The sequence below is a fragment of the Lithobates pipiens genome, unplaced genomic scaffold (genome assembly GCF_037356315.1).
Source record: "Lithobates pipiens isolate NorthernLeopardFrog02 unplaced genomic scaffold, aLitPip1_a1.2 Scaffold_30, whole genome shotgun sequence".
Taxonomy (NCBI): domain Eukaryota; kingdom Metazoa; phylum Chordata; class Amphibia; order Anura; family Ranidae; genus Lithobates; species Lithobates pipiens.
In genome coordinates, this window is record NW_027507791.1 from 59,426,285 (window position 1) to 59,449,625 (window position 23,341).

Genomic DNA, 23,341 nt, shown 5'->3' on the forward strand with positions numbered 1-23,341 from the left:
AAATCATCAACGTGAAAAGTCTTTTAAGGAGAGAAATTCAAGTCCCACAAGTGCAATTAAATGTTAGATGAACCATCCAATCCTTAAAGGTATAACATGTGAACACAAATGGATGTAAACAGGTTTTCTCCAATCACATAAGCCAAACTCCCAAGGATGAGCATAATAGAAAGATAAGGCCATATAGCGTAATTCCATATTAAAAAAAAATCAATTTATTAAAAAAAGATAACTCACATTTAAATAGTTTATCAAGCGCTTTCAGGGAAAAAAAAAAAAAAAAAAAAAAAAAAAAAAAAAAAAAAAAAATGGTGGCAGTGGTTTTCACGTTGATTATTTGTTTTTGTACAAGCATATTTGGACACATATGAATATATGTTTGTATAGAAGTGGTATAACACAATTTGTCAACTAATGTAATATATGTCATTGGAAGCACGCGAGTCTATATGTGGATGTGATATTTCATCACGGATTTACGCACACAGTTCTCTTTTTAGCGCTACACTTTTGCACTGTCTACATATTTCTCAGAGTATGGTTGTATGTAAACACCAGAGCTGCACCAATAGTAAGAAAATTGGGGTTAAACATACAAAACAGCTTTAAAAATTCGGACATTTTTGCACAAGGCATCTGCAGCCCCGACCGGCTCTTCAATGGACATAATTGCAGGTTTACAGAGGTCATGATGTCCGCAGGGGGTTCTACATACAGTAAACCACAAACTGCAGGTCATTCAATCTAGTAAATTACAGTATATAAATGAAATACTTACACCTTGGCCTACTCTTTACTACAGGAAAATAAAAGAAACTTACCACCCCCTCCTTTAGATTTTTCCACCATACTGCAACCAGTTTTCATCGTTCCTCTTCCTGCTGACTGTAAACACAAGAAAAAAGGAAAACCTTATAAAACTGACAAAAACAAATAGTTACAAAAGCACATGACATGAGCAAACAGCTTCACTTCACTACTTACACACCATGGAGTCATTTCTCTAGCACAAGGGCAGGCAACCCTTTAAACAGTGTGCCAAAAATGTTTTCAAAGAAATTGAGCATGCCGATTTTATAAAAAAAATAAAAAAATAAAAAAGTCATCTTCACACTCTCAATCACAAAAGGGACTTTTATGAAGTAGATGCTGTAAACTACTTTGTAATGAGAAAGCCTCAGATCAGCCCCAATGCCTGCAACTCCACACGTCAGATCACTGTCCCCCCCACACATCTGCCCCACCACTGAACCCCTCCTGCTCATTCCCCTCCCCCCCCCCCCCCCCCCCATCGCTTTACCCTCTTCTCATCTATGATATGCAGAATGGTGAAAGGAAGCAGAGATGAGACATCTACCTGTCCCTGCACACTCATGCTGCTGATCCACCTCTCGCATTCAGCCCATGTGCTTTGGAGAGGATGTAGGCGCTTGTATGTGATGTATTTGATGTCACATACAAGCATCTGGAATAGATGCCAGATGAGCTCAGGTCAGGGGTATTTTCTGAAAGCAGTGGGCCTGTGTGCAGGATCATAAGTTGGGCCCCCACAGCTAAGAAAAAGTGCGGCGCTCTGCGCCAACGGGGAAAATTGTGTGCGATTTTCATTGTGCTGAATACTGCCTGTGGCTTAAAGAGGAAGTAAACCCTGATGAGTTTACTCTTTCATTCCCTGCAAAGGTAAAGCATAATGGACTACTATGCATCGCATAATAGTCCATTATGCGTCACTTACCTGACACAGGAGCCAGCGAAGTCGCCGCTGTCCCCTGTAGTCCGCCGCATCCATCTTGTTGGGGGGGGGGGTCGCATCATTCGGCGATGACGTCACTCCCGCGCACAGGAGTTGACACGCGCGGCAGCTCCATTCTTGGAAATGCCACGCTCAGTGCACATGCGGGCCGGTGTCTACGGTGCATGCGCCGTAGACAGCGGTGCCCGTTTTCGGGCAAATCTCTCCTAAACCATATAGGTTTAGGAGATATTGCTTGGACCTACAGGTAAGCCTTAATCTAGGCTTACCTGTAGGTCAAAGTGGTTTGTAAGGGTTTACAACCACTTTAAAGGGACACAGAGTGAAGAGGTTCAGAAGTGATGCAAAGGTTCAGGAATAATTTCAACAAAGTTCCCAGAATGCCACAAATTATGTATTATGGTTTTCTCAATCACAGGGAAATCCCTTCTTTCTGAGATTGGTAGTGGCAACCAAGCGAGACATTTTCCTCCAGATAGTGGGCGGGGCTAGCAGGACTGTGATTGGCCTTTGTAGTGGCCAATAACAGTTCTGGAAAAATAGGATTTTTTTTACTTACCGTAAAAGCCATTTCTCGGAGTTCATTGACAGACACAGCCTTATAACGGTAGGGTTATAGCATCTCTATTAGGAGTAGGACTAGGCAGAACAAAGCAAAAGATGAGCACCTGGCCCGGCCCGTGGGCCACCCCTAGTCAGTCTATAACCCCCTCTCTGCTCTAGGCAGTTTAGTAGCAAGCAGTAACAAAAGTATCAAAAGAACTCCATGGAGGGGCAGGTGCTGTGTCCGTCGAAATCAGAGAAATGGATTTTACGGTAAGTAGACAAAAAACCTATTTCCTCACTCTTTCATTGACAGACACAGCCGTATATAACAGCAGGGACGTCCCAAAGCAGTGCCAAACATAAGGGGTGGGAGAACAAAAAATCCCAAGGCTGATACAAGAGCCAACCAGGTAACAGGAACCCAAACTGAACGATACCCCTTTAAGAGAGAAATCACACCCAAAACAAACAAAGCACCCCCTCAACCTGGGTAAGGTGAATGACAAGATAAACGTATGCACCAGGAGACGCTGAAGACCACCCAGGTTCTATATTACCAGCCTGTCACCCAGCCCAGCAGTTGATTGCAGATCACAGGAAAAAAAGAATGAAGCAAAAAGATAAAAAACCAACACCTAAGAACCACAGGTCCTTACTCACGTCAATACCTAGAGCAAGGAGGGGATTATATACCGACTAGGGACAGCCCATGCATGGGCGGGGCCAGGTGCTCGTTTCGCTTTGTTGTTCTGCCTAGTCCTATGCCTAATAGAGGCAATATAACTCTACCGTTATAAGGCGGTCTGCAGCAGAACTGCATCCAAATCTCAAAATATGACGATCACAGCTACAGCAAAGTTAGAAAACCAAGCAAGGTTTTCCCATCTTTTACAATGTGTGGGTGGGGGCACAGTAACCTACCCCTCAGTGCTGGTGCGGTGAACTCTGAAATTGGAATGCATTAGTGTTTCAATGACACTTTCCTGCACTGCTCTGCTGATGGGGAGGGAGTCAAGTGCCCGAAAAAAAAAAAAAGGCTTTGGGTGACAGGGGTTGCCTACCCCCTGCTCTAGCATATCAAAAAAGTAAAATGTGTTGGGTAAAGAAGCACAGCTCCTATGGAAGAAAGGTGGGTACAGGCAATATATTATGGTGGTCTGGTGTATTTCAGCTAAAATAAGATTTTAGAAGCCACTCGGCATCAGAGAAAAATAAATAAATAAAAACAGCAATTGGGCATAAAGCCTGCCTTACACAAGTTGAATTTTGGCCAATTTCTGCTGAATTAACATGAATTGGAGCCATGGGTTACTCGATAAGCACCAGCTGACAAACTTCTATTAGAGGCCACATTCACCCAGGGCAATTAGCTGTGTGCCCCATACAGTGTAGTCTTACAGGTAGGGGGATGCAGAGCTGTTGCATGAATCCCAATAGTCCCATAGATGTCCATTGGGACATATGGCTGCAAGACCAAAGACATGTCCCAGCGGGGTTATAAAAACGTGTGTAAAATCTGTGGCCGCCATGGACCGCTACACATCGGCTTCTAAGTTCAGCATGTTCAATTTAGCACATACATACTTTAAAGACGCTTTTGCATGCTCCAGTTTTAGTAAATTCAACCCCAAATGAACCCAGCATCTGTTCAGGATGCGGCATCAGCACAGAGGTCACACTGGGACATAGCAGCTATATCTTTGCAGCCGCCATCTATGGAACTGTTGGTACAAGGATGCATGCAACACTTGTGCATCTCTGTGCCAGTAGTGCTAATCACCCTGTGAATAGGGCCTAAAAAGAGAAACCAAGTGGAAAATTGCTGGCTGAAAGATGACTGTAGCCAATCAGATGCAGTTACTATCTGGGTATTCATTCAGCCGTGAGTGTCAACTGTTAACTACAACCTTAAAATGCTAGTTCACACTTGTACGATGTCAGACATCGCATGCAAATTGCACTGCACGTCTGTGCAGATCACATGCGATAATTCAGCAAATTCAGCCATCCAGATTGTATGTATTGTAATTTGCATCGCATTCAGACCAAAATCGTGCAGGACCCTTTTTTCCCCCGTACCAGAATTGGAGCGCATGGGTGTTCACACCTATGCGCTCCGATTCCTGTCCGAATTCACAGTTAGCGCTGATGTGCGACCCACTCTGGGTGTGGGGGGGGGATGTCATCAAATTTTTAATCAACACTCTTAACAGTTCACATAGGGCGGTGTGAACTTCCCGCTTGTTTGCATTTACCACTTTGTTTGGGGCCGGGGAGGGGGGGGGGGGGCCTTTGGGTTTAGGTAACCTGGTTTTGACCATTACCGGCTCCCGTTTCCAGTCAGATGCTCTGGACTGATCTGAGCCAGAAGTTCGGCCCTCCTCAGCCTTCTGAGACACATCACAGGTCTCAGAGGACTTTGGAACTATTTACAAGGCGCAGCATGGCTTCATGAACAGGGCGATATCTGCCCCAAAAAAGCGCTGGCTCTTCTATCCAGTTTGCGTTTGGAATAAAAACTTCAATTTAAATGGTGGGGTTTCAAATGTAGAATATACAATGACCGACAGTGACACCTCTTCATCCGTACCATTTAGCACAAATGAAGGAATCAAATACATTTTTCCCAGTCAGCCTGTATAGATAGCATTAGAGATCAAACTTTCCGGCTATTAGCAAGAACTGAAAGAATCGTTGATAAAAAGCTCCAATGTGTAAGACACCACTAATACTTTTTTGGTTGCTTTTAGATCCTCCCAATCAAGTCTGGACAGTATGATCGGTTGGTAATGCAATAAAAATGAGCTTCATCATTCATTTAAAAACAAACTCCAGTCCTTTTGCTCAGCCAGAATCAGGCCTAAAACAACTTATTAGTCGACAACTAATAGATTATGAAATTAATCGATTACTATTTTCATAATCGATTAATCGGCCACTAACATAATGGGGTAAAAAACAAAAACACACACACACACACACACACACACACACACACACACACAAACACACCTAGCCCTTTATAGTGCAAATCGCTACTGTAAATATTACTGTCCCATAGTAAAAAAAAATTAACCACTTTCAGTAGCGATTATTTGCTCTTTTTGTAACAATTTTTGTTTTTATAACCCCATTATGTTACTAAACATCTCAGGCCTGGGTCACACCTCTGTTTTTTGGTGCTTTGTGCAGAAACACTACAGTTCATTTACATGATTTCCTATGGGACATGTTCACATCCATGATTTCTTCAGCTGCTGCGTATTTGCAAAAGACAAGGACTTTTTTTTTTTTTTTAAAGCAAAATTGTGCCATTTTGTTTTTTTGGGTTCAATATACTTCAATGGAGAAGCTGCAGAAAAGCATGTAATAACACAATTTGTGTTTTTTTTTTATCTGCCCAACAAAAAATTAGCCAAAAAAAAAAAAATGTAAAAATGCAAATCGCAGCAAAAATTACTTTTCCCTAAAGGTTATTAACCGATTAATCGAATCAATAATCGGCCAACTAATCGATTATGAAAATAATCGTTAGTTGCAGCCCTAGCCAGAATCATCTTCCCATAGCATCATAGCCTGACTTTGTTTACTGCCACTGTCTTTACATCTTACACCCATGTTGTCTTCATAATACTTCCACTTTAAAACTAAAATAAAAAAGCAAACTATTGAAGTCTAGAAACAAACAATCGAGTGTCACAAGCAAAAAACACACGAGTTCTGCATTCGAGCCCCCACTACACAGGTGAGAAAATCAACCCAAGAGATCTGTGGGTGACCCTTTTGTCTCACAAACAAAGGAAATGGCTTACGCGTTTCCTTCCTTGTGGTTGTAGCTGCAAAAAGCATTGTGTCGTCCACCCTCACATTCTCTCCACCACCCCCCCTTTTCAGCTTGTGGTGACAAACAGGTTACCTATCAAGCCATGACCTCACAGCAGCTCTAGAAAATGTTTTCTCACAGAAGGAACCATCAGCAAGAGTTTATTGCCAGGATTCAAGTCTCACCAAGAACATCTACAGGAAGTTACACATTCGATTTATCTGCACAGGCACACACAGAGCAAGCATCTCCAGCTGTCTGCTCGAATCCTGGCATTTTTCATTAGTGTCGGTTTTCTCAAAACTCAGGGTGCTCTATAATGCGGACATGAAGGCTCAGGCCCACCAGTCCCATAACAATGTCCTATGGCCATGGAGTTTGGCCAGAGCACTAGAAGGCAAAATAGAAAGCCAGAGGAGTCAGGAGGAGGAGTGCCAGAACTCCTGTACGACCAATGAATGGCATTTTAATAGGAGCACCCAAGGAGGAACATGGGAAGCTCAGGAGATAGTTAATGGTGATGGCCTTAGTCAAGTCTGCTTTAAGGTGACCCAGTTAAGTTATATATGAAACTACAGGCTGCCAGGATAGAAGGGACTTAATATCTGTCCTGCACCCCCAAACTTCAATGTATTTACAAAGATTATGATGGCTGAAGATTCTTCAGAATCTGACACTTCTAGAAGGGTCGTATACCCGAATCCCCATCATGCTTGGTGGTTCCCTATGCCGGTGTTCTGCCAAAAACAGTCCGACCATCGGATAGCGTCCGCCCCGTACGACGCAGTCGCAGCTCTTGCACAGTACAGAGGACAGGGAGACTCCGACGATGAACGGCGCCTGCGCACTGAGTCCAGGTGCAAGCCACCCCATCCAAGTAGACATACGGTAGCGCTTAGTAATAGGGCCCCTCACGGGCTCGCTTCGCTGGCCACTCTTTGAGCACGGCCACGCTTTGCTCGGGAATTTTTTATTCGATGTCCACATGGATGGCGAGGCTTGAATGTGGACTCAGGCGCCGTTCCTCTGAGACTTTCGGCGTCTCCTTGTCTTCCGTACTGCGCAAGCTCAGTACAGGGCGGACACTATTCGACACACCGGCCCCCATATCACACTACTGAGATTTGCATTGACATAGCGGAGGAAGGAAAGAATACCACGTCGAGGGGGCCCTGACATTAGACAGTGTTGGACGCTGCAGAATTTTCAGTAAGCAGCATCTTGTAAAAGCAAAAAGATTGGCAGAGGGACAGGTAAGGTAAAGTGGTCGTAAACCCTTACTCAGTGAAGAGACTATCCTCAGGTGATAAACTGATGAAAAAGCCCCCTACTTAAGTTGCACCTGTTTATCTGCAGTCTTCCCTTCATTTGTTCAAAGTGCTGAATTTACAAGCTTGCCAGAGGGGAAAAAAAAAATAAAAAAATAAAAAAGGGGGGGGGGGGGGGCTGGCAGCTGAAGTTACTCTGCATAGTTCAGTGAGGAGAGCACTGAGAGCTGACACACACACACACACACACACACACCCAAAAAGGAGCAGGGCTGAGGCTGTATTTGCTGGAGATTTCTTGCCAGAAAAGATTAACGCCGATAGAAGAATGAAGCAGCAGACAGAAATGACACTTGGCACTCAATTGAGTCAAGAACACACTAGAGAGATATGCTTTGTTCATATGTCATGTCTGGAGGTTTACAACCACATGCCGGCCACCTGCCGTTTTATGGTGGCAGAATGGCTCTTCTGCGCAAACCAGTGTACGGCAGACACTGAGGGGGGGGGGGGGCACGTCCCCGGCAGCCGCTATTGCTCCTGACAGAGCAGGAACGGGTGTGTGTGTAAACTCACACAAACGTTCTGTCAGGGGAGAGGAGAGATCTGTGTTCCTAGTATATAGGAACACTGATCGATCTCCTCCCCCAGTCAGTCCTATCCCCCCACAGTTAGAACACCTTTAACCTCTTGATCGGCCCCTAGAGTTAACCCTTTCCCTACCAGTGACATTTTTACAGCAATCAGTGGCTATTTATAGCACTGATCACTGTATAAATGTCAATGGGGGAGAAGAAAAAAAAAAAAAAAAAAAAAAAAACAACAACAAACCCACGCAGGTAACTGCCATAAATAGTAAAAAACTAAAATGTCATAAATAACCTATTTTGTAGGCGCTATAATCAATATAGGCTTATTGCGATTTACCAAAAATATGTAGAATAAAAACCGCAGGTGATAAACTACCACCAAAAGAAAGCTCCCATATTGCGACGCTGTCAAAGCACTTTTAAGCCACTCCCCATTCATTCCAATGGGCAGGGGCATTTCGGGAACGCTGAATCAGGCCTAAGCATGCACTGAAAAGCACCCTGCGGTATAATGCACCACTACGTTTTGAAAAACCAGGAAGAATTTATATGGTGTTGAGAACCTACTAAATTATTGCACCACGCAATTCAACTTCACTGGTAATTGAGCCCATTACAAAAAGAGCGATCTGCTCACATGCCAGCCACTAGACACCTGCCATTGTTCTAGGTTTGGTGGGTGAGCAGCCTGTATCACTTTCAAGCATGGTGGATAAAAAGCAATGACTTTTTTTTAAAAGGAGAAGGATTTTTGATTTAAAAATCAGATTTTTCAAATTTTACAAAAATGCTTTTGGAGTAAAATTCTAACAAAAGCTAGTTTTCTATTTAACCACTTTCAGACCGGACCATTTTGCTGACTTAAGACCAGACCACTTTTTGCGATTAGGCACAGCGACGCTTTAATTGACAATTGCGCGGTCGTGCCACGTTTCTCACAAACAAAGTTGACGTCCTTTTTACCCCCACAAATAAAGCTCTCTGTTGGTGGCATTTGATCACCCCTGCGGTTTTTTTTTTTGTGCAAAAAATAGTCAATTTTGAAAGAAAAAAAAAAGAAAAACATTTTTTACTATAATAATATCCCCCAAAAATATATTATTTAAAATAAAAATCTCAGTTTAGGCCGCTAGGTATTCTTCTACATATTTTTTTTGGGGGGGGGGGGGGGGCCATAAAACTAACCCTTATTTTGTAGACACTAACTTTTGTGCAAAACAAACGCTTATTGCGATTTTTTTTTTTTACCAAAAATATGTAGAATACATATTGGTCTAAACTGAGGAAAAAAAAATTAGTTTTTATATATTCGTTGGGGGTATTTATTATAGAGCTCCCTGATGCTGAATTGCGAAACGCGTAGAAGCTGTGGGAGACTTACTGTCCTTGAAGATCAACTGGGAACAGGTTGGCTTAGTGAAGGGAGGAGTTTACCACCTGCGGAACATCTCGGGCACACCTGATCCCATGCTGTTTTTCTATATAGCTGGATAAGCTTGGTGTCGGCTATGAGACACACCAAAATGTGAGTGCAATAGGTTTTTATTGATTTCCTAATTAAAGGTGAAACCGTTTTACACTATATTGGTTCCATTTGATTTTGTATGAACATACGGATATTGAGGAATTGCTAACGGGAGGAGTACACTGAGGATTGGTTATCTGTTGAATGAACCGAAGGCTTACTGCGTGATGACGTCTGGTGAGTGGCCATTCTACTAGGTGGTGGCGACACGATCTGGGTTTGCTTTTTTGGTGAGATACTTGAGGATTACCCATTAGAAGAATCGGTCTCGGCTGCCGACATCGTTGGACCCCGGGACAAGTGAGTGTCCATTTATTAAAAAAAGTCAGCAGCTGAAGTATTTATAGCTGCTGGCTTTTAATTTTAATTTTTTTTTTGTAGGTGGAATCACTTTAACCCCTCTGTGCAGTTGGTTTTGCACAGAACGGACCCGATCCTCCTTTTCTGGGGTCCCTCAGCAGCACTAGTAGCTCCTCCTCTTTGAGTTCCCCACTCTTCTTCAGTACACCCGTGTGGGCGCGCTCCCATGTCCTGCTGCTGCGTCTATTGACACAATTAGAGCAGGTGTGCTCGTCTCTGGGGCGAGAAAGTACAGGTTCAGGCAAGTAAAAAGCGTGAGGTCTGTAACATGACAGAAGGTTTTTCACCTTAATGGATAGGATGCATTAAAGCGGAGCTCCACCCTAAAGTGGACCTTCCGCTCATTGGAACCCTCCCCCCCTCCGGCGCCACAATTGGCACCTTTCAGGGGGGAGGGGGGTGCAGATACCTGTACAGTACAGGTATCTGCACCCACTTCCGGGATAGCTCTCTGCGGAAAGGGGCGTAGATTACGCCCCTTTCCGAAAGTGCCCCGCTGCCTGCTGGGAAACACACAGATCCCAGATCCCTTATTGCGCATCGTGACTCGTGCATGCGCAGTAGGGAACCGGGAAATGAAGCCAAAAGGCTCCACTTCCTGATTCCCATACCCAAGATAGTGGCGGCAGCACCCGAGAGATCGGCTTCGGGTGCCGACATCGTGGGCGCGCTGGACAGGTAAGTGTCACTATTTTAAAAGTCAGCAGCTGCAGTATTTGTAGCTGCTGGCTTTTAAAACAAAAACAAAAAAACGGACTCCCGCTTTAAGGTGTAAAAACATAAGGGTTTACCACCCTTCAATAAGTGTACAAACCCCCCCCCCCCCACATTTAGATTTTTTGTACCGAAGCCTGCAGAGCATGTAAAGCTATGCTCCACACATAAACATCACGGGATCCCTGGACAGGCAAGTGTCCTAATAAACTTCAGCAGCTACAGTATTAGTAGTGGACTTACATTTTTGGTGTAAGGGCAGGAGCTCCACATTAGGCTGATCATAGATGGTTCAAATCAGCAAGGACTGACCAAGATTCCATCCATCTATGGGCATCGATCAACTTAGGTACAACCAGCATGTCCGATTTTCAGCAAGCGATTATTGCCAGCAGCTCTAGCAATAATCACGGTGTTCAGGTGCAGGAGCACCCCCCTCCTGCTGCTGGTAGAATGCAATAGCTTTGCAGGAGGCATCTCCATCCCCCCCAATCAACCACTGGAACCCATGGTTGCAGGAAAAAAAAAAATACAAGTAAAAAAAAAAAAAAACACCCCATCAATGGCCTGCCTTACAAACTGACCGTTGGTGGGGGGGAACTTCTGTTTTGGGGATGGAGGAAGTAAATGGACTAAAGGTGCGGTGACACTTGTGCTCCATAATGGTCTACAAGTTCCTCTGCTGCGGTGGCATTAGTATCCTCAGAGATTCCTGTAAATGTATAATGCGAGGATGGAGTCATGCACAGTTAAAGTGGTTGTAAACCCTTACAAACCACTTTGACTTTGACAAGCCTAGATTAAGGCTTACCTGTAGGTCCAAGCAATATCTCCTAAACCTATATGGTTTAGGAGATATTTGCCCGAAAACGGGCACCGCTGTCTACGGCGCATGCGCCGTAGACAGCGGCACGCAGGCGCACTGAACGCGGCAGTTCTAAGAATGGAGCTGCCGCATTTGTCGACTCCCATGCGCATGCGCAGGAGTGACGTCATCGCGGCTTCGCCGAATGACAGCGGCAGAGCTGCGAGACGCCACTAGCAAGATGGATGCTCCGGACTACAGGGGACAGCTGCGACTTCGCTGGCTCCTGTGTCAGGTAAGTGACACATAATGGGCTACTATGCGATGCATAGTAGTCCATTATGCTTTACCTTTGCAGGGAAAAAAAAAAAGAGGAAGTAAACTCATCAGGGTTTACTTCCTCTTTAAGTTAAATTGCAGGAAAAAGCACCCTATTAGGTACATTTTTTACTCTGTAGGCTGTTTTTATTTTGAACATGTGACCAGCAGCAGAGGACTAGAAGCTCCTCCTACTTATGTTATGTTTCCCTGCAGACATGTTGGGAAAGATCTGGGTCATGTGAAAGCTGTATATTGATAAAAAAAAAAAAAAAAAATAAAAAAAAAAAAATAAAAAAAAAGGTACTTTGATTTTTTTTCTTTTTTTTATTAAAATAATTACAGTGCCACCATTCACGCACAAAAATAAAATAAAAAGGGGGGGGGGGGGAAGAGAATGAAAATGAAACAGTGTGTGTTTTAGATCACTTTAATCAGATTAAATATTAGTTTAAAAATCTGATGTGGCTTGGCTGTTTGGCCAGAGTACTGAACTGCTCTGACTAATTCAGCTACACGCGTCTCAAAACGGAAACCTTTTATTCCAATCTAATGTGAATCCAAGAGGAAACAAAAAGGACATCAGCCTGCTAGTCAGACAGTCCACAGAGGTGATCTGACTGTACAGCTCATAAAAGAACACTGAATTTTTGCAACCAAACCACCCCCCCTCCCCCCGGAACAAAAACAAACAAAAAAAAAAAAAAATAAAAAAAAAAACTTAAGGGGTTATACATTTTTTTAGTTAAAAAAAACCCACACATGTCAAACTTAAAGAGGGGTTCCATAAAATATACTATATATTTTTTTTTCTTCATTCTTTCATTTTTTTCTTCATTTATTTATTTTAGGGTAGACCACCACTTTAACTCTTTTTCATAGAGTGGCCCCGAGTCTCCTCTTCTGGGGTCCCTCAGCAGCACTCCTGGCTCCTCTTCTCGAGTGCCTCCACGGAGAGCCGCATTCCATGGAGGGGGGGGGGCACGCTCCAGAGTCCTGCTGCATCCATTGACAGTAGGACTTGGCCCACCAGCTCCTGTTTCACTGGGTTTGATTGACAGCAGCGGGAACCAATGGCTCCTGCCGCTATCAAGCTACCCAAGAAAGCAGCTGGAGATGCTGTGCTCATCCCCACTGCTGGAACGGATTAAGTAAAAAAGGGGGGCTGCTGCACTACAGAAGGCTTACGACCCATTTAAACCATAAATAAAATAAGCTCATCTAAATGATTAGGGGTTTTTTTTGTTATAGTTATTCCTGTCATCCAGGGGACAGAGTGTTTGTAGCATGCTTTCCCATTTTCCTAGGTGGTCCAGATCCTGAGCTAGCATGGTCAATGCCGCACCTTCTTCCACCATAGCTGTCCAGCCATGCTGCTCAGAAGGGGTATTAAAGCCTTATGCCAACAGCCATGTAAAGGAAAGAAGTCTATACCTACCTAATTCAAGGGTGCACTGGTCCAGTCACATGATCGGCACCCAATGCTGGCTTCAGGGCAGAGAAGGGACAGCAGACATTGGATACCCCGTTGTAAGCCTAGGGTGACGTTGCTACCAAGGCTCCGCAGTCGCTGTCCGTGCTCTCCTATTCTGGTTCTCCACTGTTGGTCAGTCCTGACCACTGCAGACTGAGAATATCCCACGAACGCTGCAGTTTTGGAGTTGTAATGACCCAGTTGTCTCCTCATTACAATTTGGCCCTTGTTAGAAATTGCTCAAATCCTTAGAGCCGGTTCACACGACTTCCAGCGCAACTTTTGGAGGCAACTTGGACATGACTTGAGTATGAATAACAGCACAACTTGAACACGACTAAGTCGCCCCAGGCCAGGTGACTTTGGCCAATCCGAGAATAATCAGCTCTCGAGGGGGGACTCCACGCCAAATTTTAAATAAAAAAAACGGCATGGGTTCCCCCTCCGAGAGCATACCAGGCCCTTAGGACTGGTATGGATTTTAAGGGGAACCCCCTAGGCAAAAAAAAAAAAAAAAAAAACGGCATGAGGGTCCCCCAAAATCCATACCTGACCCTTATCCGAGCACACAGCCCGGCCAGTCAGGAAGAGGGGTGGGACAAACGAGCACCCCCCTCCTGAACCATACTAGGCTGCATGCCCTCAACATGGGGGGTGGGTCCTTTGGGGAAGGGGGCGCCCTGCAGCCCCCCTCCCACCCCAAAGCACCTTGTCCCCATGTTGATGAGGACAAGGGCCTCTGCCCGGCCGTTGGTTGTCAGGGTCCACAGGCGGGGGGGGGGGGGGGGCTTATCAGAATCCGGGAGCCCCCTTTAATAAGGGGGCCCCCAGTTTGCAACCCCCCCACCCTATGTGAATGATTATGGGGTACATCGTACCCCGACCCAGTCACCTGGGGGGGGGGGGAACTACACAGGTTTTTAAAGTAATTTATTAGGCAGCTCTGATGGTCTTCCGACTTCGGTGGTCTCTACCGACTCCTTCGTGATCTCCAGCCTCTTCTGCTGGGCTTCTCCACTATCTTCTTCCAGCATTGGCCCCACCCTTATGACGTCAAGTCCCGGAAGAAGGTTGGGACTGTGACATCATAAGGGGCCGGGCCACTGTGACATCACCAGGTGACCACACTCCATGCCTATACAAGTTGCTGCACACGTCTCACAAGCCATTAAAGCGGGAGAGAGCGTCGTGTCAACATCGGGAGAAGAGGGAAGAAGGACAGAGAAGACCAGGCCACTGCTAGTAAGAGAGCTGAAAGAAGATAGCGGAAGAGCCCGGCAGAAGAACCGCAGAGAGCGAAGGAGTCGGAAGACCACCGAAGCTGCCTAATGATAAAATAATTTAATTAAGTAATTTAAATAAATTACTTTAAAAACCCGTGTAGTGTTTTTATTGACTCGCCCCCCCCCCCCCCGGTGAATGGGTAGGGGTTACGATGTACCTCATACTCACTCACATAGGGTGGGGGGCCAGGATCTGTGACCCCCTTATTAAAGGGGGCTCCCGTATTCCGATCAGCCCCCCGCGGACCCGACAACCAACGGCCAGGGTTGTCGGGAAGAGGCCCTTGTCCTCATCAACATGGGGACAAGGTACTTTAGGGTGGGGGGGGGGGCCGCAGGGCGCCCCCCCTTCCCAAAAGCACCCACCCCCCCATGTTGAGAGCATGTGGCCTGATAGAGTTCAGGGGGGGCGGCGCTCGCTCGTTGACACCCCCTTTCCTGACCGGCCGGGCTACATGCTCAGATAAAGGGTCTGGTATGGATTTTGGGGGAACCCCCAACACGACTTTTTTCTAGGATACTGGAAACCAGTGTTTAGCAGCAGCAAGTTTAGAAGCTTCTAGAAGCAGTCAGCTTTTTTTCTGCTGGCTCCCAAAAATAGCATTTTTTTTCTGCTGGCTCCCAAAAATAGCATTTTTTTTCTGCTCGCAGAAACCGAAGCTTAAAAATGACTCAACTAAAATAGTGTTGATGGAACATAGGATAGCACCATTTGCTTCAAGAAGGGGGGGGGGGGGAGATGCTCAAAAGTTGTTGCTAGGAGCGTTTCAGCTAGTGTGCATTGGAGCTTTAGCTACAGATGATCAGTTACCGAGGTTTGTTATTTGAAGCTATGTAAGCCACAAACAGGAAATAACTGACCTTTTAAAGACAATGACAAAAATGATCAAATGTGAAGAACAGAAAATGGTTTAGTGCCAGCATCCCTCAATCACAGCTCACATCCTCTTCTTGTGATTGTGCCTTCTATTGTAATGCCGCACAAATTCCAGAAGCCAGGTGGTCAAAGCACAAGGAGAAAAAAAAAATATAAAAAAAAAAAAAAAATTACTAAAATGACACTCAAGTAGCACTCTACCAGAACACAATGTTTTGGCTAGAGACAGGTACAAACCCAGCTTTTTATTGATGTGTTCCTGCTGAGAGATTACATGAACAGAAGGAATGGGAATGCCCCCAGGGGCATCCCTCCACAACTACCTGCAAACATTTTTTTCTGTTGCAGCTGGGAGAAAAAAAAAAAAAAAAAAAAAAAGAAGGGGGGGGGGGGGGGGGTGGCAGGAGTTCTCTTTTAAAGGAAAAGAGTTTGATAACAGAATGCAATCTGGTTAAAAGAAATCCCAGGTCTATGCATGCTTATTGTGATTTTTTTTTTTAATGGCAAAATAAGTAGAATACATGTTGGCCTAAACCAACGGAAGAAATTTGTTTTACTTTTTTGGGGATATTATAGCAAAAAATATTGTTTTCTTCAAAAAAAAATTGTCTTTGTTAATAGCGCAAAACTGCAGGTGTGATCAAATACCACCAAAAGAAAAGCTCTATTTGTTGGGAAAAAAATAAAAATAAAAACAGACATCAGTTTTGTTTGGGTACAGTGTCGCGCAACTGTCAGTTAACCTCCCTGGCGGTATGATTCAGTCTGGAATTGGGTGCTGAAAGTGGTACAATTATTTTGCACGGAAATCTGGCTTTTATTTTGTAGTCCTGTAATTCTTAGGAATAACGATCTTAAAACCAGAGTCTAGTAGACATCCCGGGTATGATAAAGTTTATAATATAAGAATAATAAAAATGATTCAATAATGTAATAAAATCCTAAAACACTGAAAAATTTACACTTTTTGGTTGCTATGGACAATCTCCAAATTCCAGGCAGTAAAAAACAGTATTTATAATATAAAAGTGCATGCAGGGCACTGCACAGACCACTAGGGACAAAGGGGGTGTGTATTTTTTAATACAGCACTGTAATCTGTAAGATTACAGTGCTGTGCGTTTTTACTTTTTTGAATTTGCCGCGTTCTCCGCTCCCGTGCGCCGTAACGCCGCAGGGAACGGAGCTCGGCGGCATTCGGCACTGTGAATCGAGCGCAGGACGGCTCGATCGCACAGCGCGGAGGACATCGCTGGATCCAGGGGACAAGGTGAGTAACTCTCACTGTGTCCTCCCCTGCATCGAGGGAAGCCATCCCGAGTCTGGCTCGGGGTTACCGCTCCTGTCAGTATATTCCTACCCCGAGCCAGACTCGAGATTACCGCTAAGGGGGTTAAAGTAACAGTGCCATATCGCAAAAAATGGCTTGGTCGTTAAGGGGGTAAATCCTTCTGGTCCTTAAGTGGCTGTAGAGGCAGAGTTTTTTTTTTTTTAATCTTAATGCATGAAGATAAAAAGCACTGTGTGAGGCAGCCCCCCTAATACTTACCTGAGCTCCATCTCAATCCAGGGATGTTGCATGACTGACTCAGCTGTCCGGGGCACTCTTCTCATTGGCTTGGACAGCAGCAAAATGCCAGGAAGAAGAAGACCACAGCTCCATGGCCGAATGGACACAATGGACCGAGCGATAGAACATCGCTGATGGCTCTATTCTCACAGTTCCCCAAGCAGAGAGCTGCCGACTGTCAATCAGCAGCTCTTCGCTCCTTTTCACAGGAGGGCTGAGCTGTGGAGGGGCGGGGAGCGTCTGTCTCAGGCTCTCAGACTCGCTGAAAGGCTAAGATGGGTGTCAGTCCAGGAAGCTGGCGGAACCAGACTGCCATTGTCGGGATGACGCGGTGCCTGGACTGATTTTGATGTTGTCAGCAGAGCACACTTCAGTCCGCTCTGCTGAAAACAGGTCATGGGATGGCAAAACTAACTGCACTCCTGTGACCCATAGGAGAAGCCCAGCCAAAAAGGAGCTTTGGATGGAATTCTTTACCTGTCCAGTAGATATACTGTAACAAAACACTTCAAGTAGCATTAACAGACCAATTCAGGAGCAAATTAAAAATTGTCAGTGTTTACATAATAAAAAAAATAAAAAAAACTACACAATATTATGTAAACGGCATGCAAGTTTTATAAAACGATAACTAAAGTAATTTTGGGCATTATTGACAACATAAGCCACTCAAACAAATGAAGTTTTCAATGCAGATTTAACACACCCAAGGCAATGATAAAAAAAGGGTGAAAAGCAAGGACAGAACAGATAACACATTAATGTCCGTTTAAATCCTAGAACTTTTCAGACCGATTATGAAAGCCTTAGCTGTAAAGACTTGTAATGTCAAACAGCTGTGAAAGTAACATCTCCTTATCAGAGGCATGCAACAAGGAAGAGAAGAACCATAAAATCATGTAATCAGTCAGGCAAAACATGAAACTCGCTGGAGGAAATTGGCAACTGAAACAAAACAAAACACATACCCTCCGCATACAGTGCTGCGTCTCCTTTACCAGGACTGTAAATCTTAGAGAAAGCAGCAACACTCCTTTATATTACAGACACACAACAAAACTACTGTCTGTAGCCTTTAAAAATGTTAATGAAACAAAGTACCTTTCCTATGCCACAGACAATGCGTCTGACCAGCTCAGTCCCCCATTTTCAGTAAATGAGGAGTATATAGACTCTCCCTTACATTTCCCAAATCAATAGACTGGGAAATAAAAAAACACAACAACATGTGGCTACAATTGCCTACAAGTAAAAACCACACCATACAAAACGACACACACACTAAAGCGATATTAAAAAAACTCTTCTTACCGAGTACATTCTCTATATTTTGCCTCAGTAACCAACTGCAGATTCATAACATTTTGATGTTGTGTTCTCCTAGAAGTTGCTTGAGATGTGGCTAAATAAAATCTGATTTGGTGGTGCTGGCGTAGTTCCAGGGTCAATGATCTTTTTTAGCCGCCTGTAAGGCTCCGGTCATGCCACTTGCTTGGGACTTTTGTGATTTAACATTGCAGTCTATGGCACTCAAGTAACACCAAAGTCACGCCACAAGTGCAGGAAACTGTCACAGCAACTTGACCCCTTTTTTGTTAGCCTCAGTGACTGTCCCAGGCTGTATAACAAGTCACAGCAGTGTGAACCAGGGCTAAAGGTTACACTCTAACTGCCACTCTAAGATCTTAAAAATATTCAGAGGGTTCCTCTAGGGCAGTGATGGTGAACCTTGGCACTCCAGATGTTTTAGAACTACATTTCCCATGATGCTCAACTACACTGCAGAGATCATGAGCATCATGGGAAATGTAGTTCCAAAACATCTGGGGTGCCAAGGCTCGCCATCACTGCTCTAGGGCAGTGGTTCTCAACTCCTGTCCTCAGGACCCACTATAACTGAAGTGCATCACTGATATACATTTGCTGCTCAGTGATTGCAGTATTCTAGTCTGCATCTCTAAGTAATACTAAAAATCTGGCCTGTTAGTGGGTCCTGAGGACAGGAGTTGAGAACCACTGCTCTAGGTTTAAAAAGTTTAGAAATGCTTATGCAGGTTTGAAGATCTACCAAACATTCGCAATGCCAGTTCCACAGCGGATGCAGAAAAACAAAAAGGTCACAGAATAATACTGAAGATTAATGCAGGAACCATACTGAATTTCCATATAGTATCTCATATGATGGAACAAGAAAATTATGAAAAATCAAAAATGAAATATTCAAAAGTATGGACTTTCCAACATACAATGCGCAACAAGTCCCACCAAGCATTACTGGCGCTTGTGTATATGTCACCATTCAGTGGTATTTGATCAGCCATGGCAGGTACATGAACAGACGTACCGATAAATATCGGGTATGTTGGGAGATGTCATTTACCACAAAGTGCCAGAGTATTATCGGAGATGATTCAGTGGTGTGTCCCGAGCTTCCAGCTCTATGAGCATCGCCTGTTCCATCTGCTGTAGAGTTGGCATAATGGAACTTTTAGTTCGGAATATATTTATAAATAGAGCTGCAGCACACTCATAAACAGACATTACAATCCGCATCAGCATCCTATTCCAAAAACATGTCAGCAAAATCCTGTTTGCTCAGGCACGCCATAACACAAAGAACATCAAAAGATGCCCAGAGCTCAAATCCCCCACTAAACACATCGCAAGGATAACAGGGCATTGTGGGTCTTCTGAAAAAAAAAAAAATCAAAAGCAGTCTACTTTCATACATAGACTGAGTATAAGCATCCTCTTCATGCACACACCTTGCAGGGACTTGCAGCCCCCATAGGTGTGCAGAATGTAAAACATTTACTTCCACAGACATGTAGAAGCCCCCCTTATTCTATCCCAGGGGGAAGACATTCTGGAATTCAGGAGCCAAACAATAACCTTTCCATTACTGTGCTTTGCACCAAACTCTGCTGGACAGTTCAGGTGCAATACTTTGTATGTTTCAATGCAAAACACAATAAAAAGAAATTAAAAGGGCATTTGAGGTTCACAAATTGTCAGTGGAGCTTAAAAAAAATCCTGGCATTTTTTTTTTTTAAGGCCTGTCTGCTGAGGTCTGTCCAGTCCTGATCAATGTTATGCTAAATAAATTCCAGCTTTCCTCACTCTGCAAAGAGCCTGTCATCACCACAGGGTCTTCAATACAGCAGGAGATTTAGAAGGGAGTATCACAGAGGGCCCCCTGCTCCATTTCTATCACACACACACACAGGGAACACCAAACCCCAGTTGGTTAAATGGAAGATGAACGTTATGGGCTGCCCAACTCCTCAATATGCATGGTGACAACACAGAAGGGCCCACATAACCTCTAGTATTGAATTGCAGCTGTTGTGCTCACTTAGGGCTCATTCAGATAAGTTATTATTCCGGTCCTCCTTACAGAGCCGCCAGCACGTGCATCCACCTCAGAGATGTGTGCAAGCGGCCCATAGTACTGATACCCAATCCTTTGACATGCAGGCAAGAGGTGGTGAATGGATCAGGGCCCCTGCATTCGGGTGAGCATGGTAATCTTTGTGCATCCACTTCTATTGGCTGCCTGCAGTTCTGAGGTGGCCACACGCATCCGCACAGAGGACAGGCTTGTTCGCCCATCTGAGGGAGACATCACATGTAAACTGTTAGCGCTACATTACATAATAATTGTACTTCTGAAACCTATAAACAAGCAGCCTGAATGAGATAAATACAGCTCCCTGTCGTGCCTGACTCCCATCTGACAGTTCTGTCACTCTAGGTATCATTTACACTGAGATCACCCCTCTGAAGAGCAACAAATCACTTCTCAGAGGGTGGCTGATACAGCTAGGTGGTGACACTGGATATCAGATCCTCATCTGTTTTAACCCCATAAAGACCACGTCAGTGATTGCATGCAGTTGCAGCATGGTGTCATTTACTAAACCACTTACCGACCCGCCGCAGTTATACTGCAGCGGGTTGGCTCGGCTGTACAAATCGCTGTAGGTGTACTCTACCACTGAATAGTATTAGAACACATTTTCATGAAAGCGCATCCAAGACCCAGCATGACGCATCTTTAGTGCGCTCTCATTAGACGCTCAGTCAAAACCGTTTTATTATTATTATTCTTCAGGATTTATATAGCGTCAGTTTGCTCTGAGCTCAAGATGAAGGCAGACAGTACAGTTTGGTAGGAGAGGACCAATGAGAGCGCACCTAAAAACAAGTGTGAAGATCACAAAAAAACAAAACAAAAACAGCATGCATAGGTGAACCCGGCCTATGAGGGGCGCTATAGTCATAGCTCAGCTGTCTATGTTACCCTCACTGGACCCCCCCCCCCCCAGTATAAAGCTGACTGCAACCAGCATTCCCCCCCCCCCCCCCCCCCCCACACTGTCACACCACAAAACAGTTTCCTCCAATAGCAATTAAGCACTTCACTCCAGAGTCCAGATGTTTACACAGGTGAGAGTCCCAGGCCCCCTGTGGGCGGAGACTTTGCATGGGGTAAGAGAGGAGCAATCCTTCATAGGGCCCAGGGTGAGAGCGATCAACCGGGTCAAACCATATACACCGCAATGTGGGGAGGCTGCCTCCACTGAGCCCTGGTATGGGCCACAGATCCCCAGTGCTAGGCTGCTCCGGGCCGGAGGGGTGCTGAGGCCCGCTGGAGAGTGAGGCCTGTCCGCTCCAGCCTGTGGAGGGAATGTACATCGCACGGTGTACACACAGGGGACCTACCAGTGGCAGCCGCTCCGCTCCGCTCACAGCTTCTCCGCTTCTTCTCCTCCTTCCTCGGCCGCCTCCAGTCTCCTCATACGAGTGAGCAGGAAGTACCAGCCGCCTTATTAATCCCACTTCCGGTTGACGCTTCCGCCCCTCCCTCCGCGGGCGGACGTAGCATTGAAAACGCAAAATCACCCGCAGGCCCCGCCTACTACGCACTGCGTCCCAAAACACGCTGTGGACGTCAGGACGTTCAAACGCGCCCCCCTCCTGTCCGAAGCTCCACCTTCTCCCACAAAACCAGCTTTGCGTCACGCGCATCTTCCCGCCCCCGCCTCGCTTCTTACCTCCCACCTTGGCTTTCGTTATAGGTCACGTCACCGAGAAATCCCCCTTCATAGGGGGCTTTAGTGGCTGTTGACGCCCCTTTTGGGTGACGACTGAGTGCGTGAAACAAACACAGGGGGGCGTGGCAGAACGACACGTGAGGGCACTAGAGGCGGGATGTCTGCCAGTGAGTGCCGCGCTGCCGCCATTTTGAGCAATGGCAAGAACCCAATATAGTCTGTGAGGTGCTAGGGAGCCCCAGTCACCCCCATAAGGAGAGTATATTCCCTTCAATGAATGTAAAGTAAAACAGTGGTCTAAAAAATTAAATAATTTACCAAAGCACAATAAAACTTTTAGTTGAAGTCGGATGGGCACATTTTAGGGGAATAAAACAAAAAGGTTAAGGTGTGCAAAGCATTCAAAGAGCTGCAGAGTGGCACCCCTTGCTCTAAGTGTGGAAGCAGTAGTCTCTCTGAAGAGGTCCAGCAGAGTGTTGGACCACTGCTTTCACATAGAGAGCAAGGATTTTACAAACAGTTTCTGTGGCCAGAGCACTCCACAGAAACTGCCTTCCTAAAACTCACAAACGACTTACTAACAGCCAAAACCACCCATCATTATTCTGTACTCTTAGACCCCTTTCACACTGGGTCTTTTTGCAGGCGCTAGAGTGCTAAAACCAGCCTGAAACAGCCGCTGCACTGAGGGGTTTTACACTGGAGAGGTGTGCTGGCAGGACGGTAAAAAAAGTCCCGCTAGCAGCATCTTTGGAGCAGTGAAGAAGCAGTGTATACACCACTCCTTCCCAGTGAAATCAATGGGGCAGCGCGGCTATACTGCCAGAAAAGCGCCTCTGCAGAGGCGCTTTGCAGTGGTTTTTAACCCTTTCTCGGCTGCTAGCGGGGGAGGAACGCACCACAAATCCAACGGTAAAGTGCTGCTAAAAATAGCGGAGCTTTACCGCCAAAGCTCCTCCCACCCCAGTGTGAAAGGGTCCTTACTCTTGGACCTTTCTGCTGCCTTTGAAACAGTTGATCACCCTCACCTCCTCCTCCTCTTGGTCTCCATGGCTGCGCTCTCCATTGGTTCAAATCTTACCTATATCACGTCACCTTCAGTGTCACTTACAACTCCACTTTCTCCTCTCCAATACGTCTTACCGTTGGGGTCCCCCAAGGTTCTGTCCTTGGACCTCTACTATTCTCGATCTACACGTCCTCCCTGGGTCAGATGGTAGCCTCTCATGGCTTCCGCTACCATTTATATGCTGATGACACCCAAATCTATCTCTCTGCCCCTCAGCTCACCCCATCAATCTCCTCACACATCACTGATTTATTAACAGACATATCAGCCTGGATGTCACACCACGTCCTCAATCTAAAACCAAGCTCT

The 23,341-nt window shown here is 45.3% G+C and overlaps 1 protein-coding gene across 1 annotated transcript in view; it reads right to left on the bottom strand.

Moving 5' to 3' along the window:
* Positions 1-21,724, bottom strand: part of ETV3 (ETS variant transcription factor 3) — a 45,672-nt gene extending 23,948 nt beyond the window's left edge. Inside the window, exons 1-2 of the mRNA XM_077464301.1 lie at positions 21,632-21,724; positions 822-885 (exon numbers count right to left, since the gene is read on the bottom strand). Coding sequence (XP_077320427.1) covers positions 822-867 — 46 coding nt within the window. The 5' untranslated portion in view covers positions 868-885; positions 21,632-21,724. The remainder of the gene's footprint in view (positions 1-821; positions 886-21,631) is intronic.
* Positions 21,725-23,341: the final 1,617 nt, after the last annotated feature.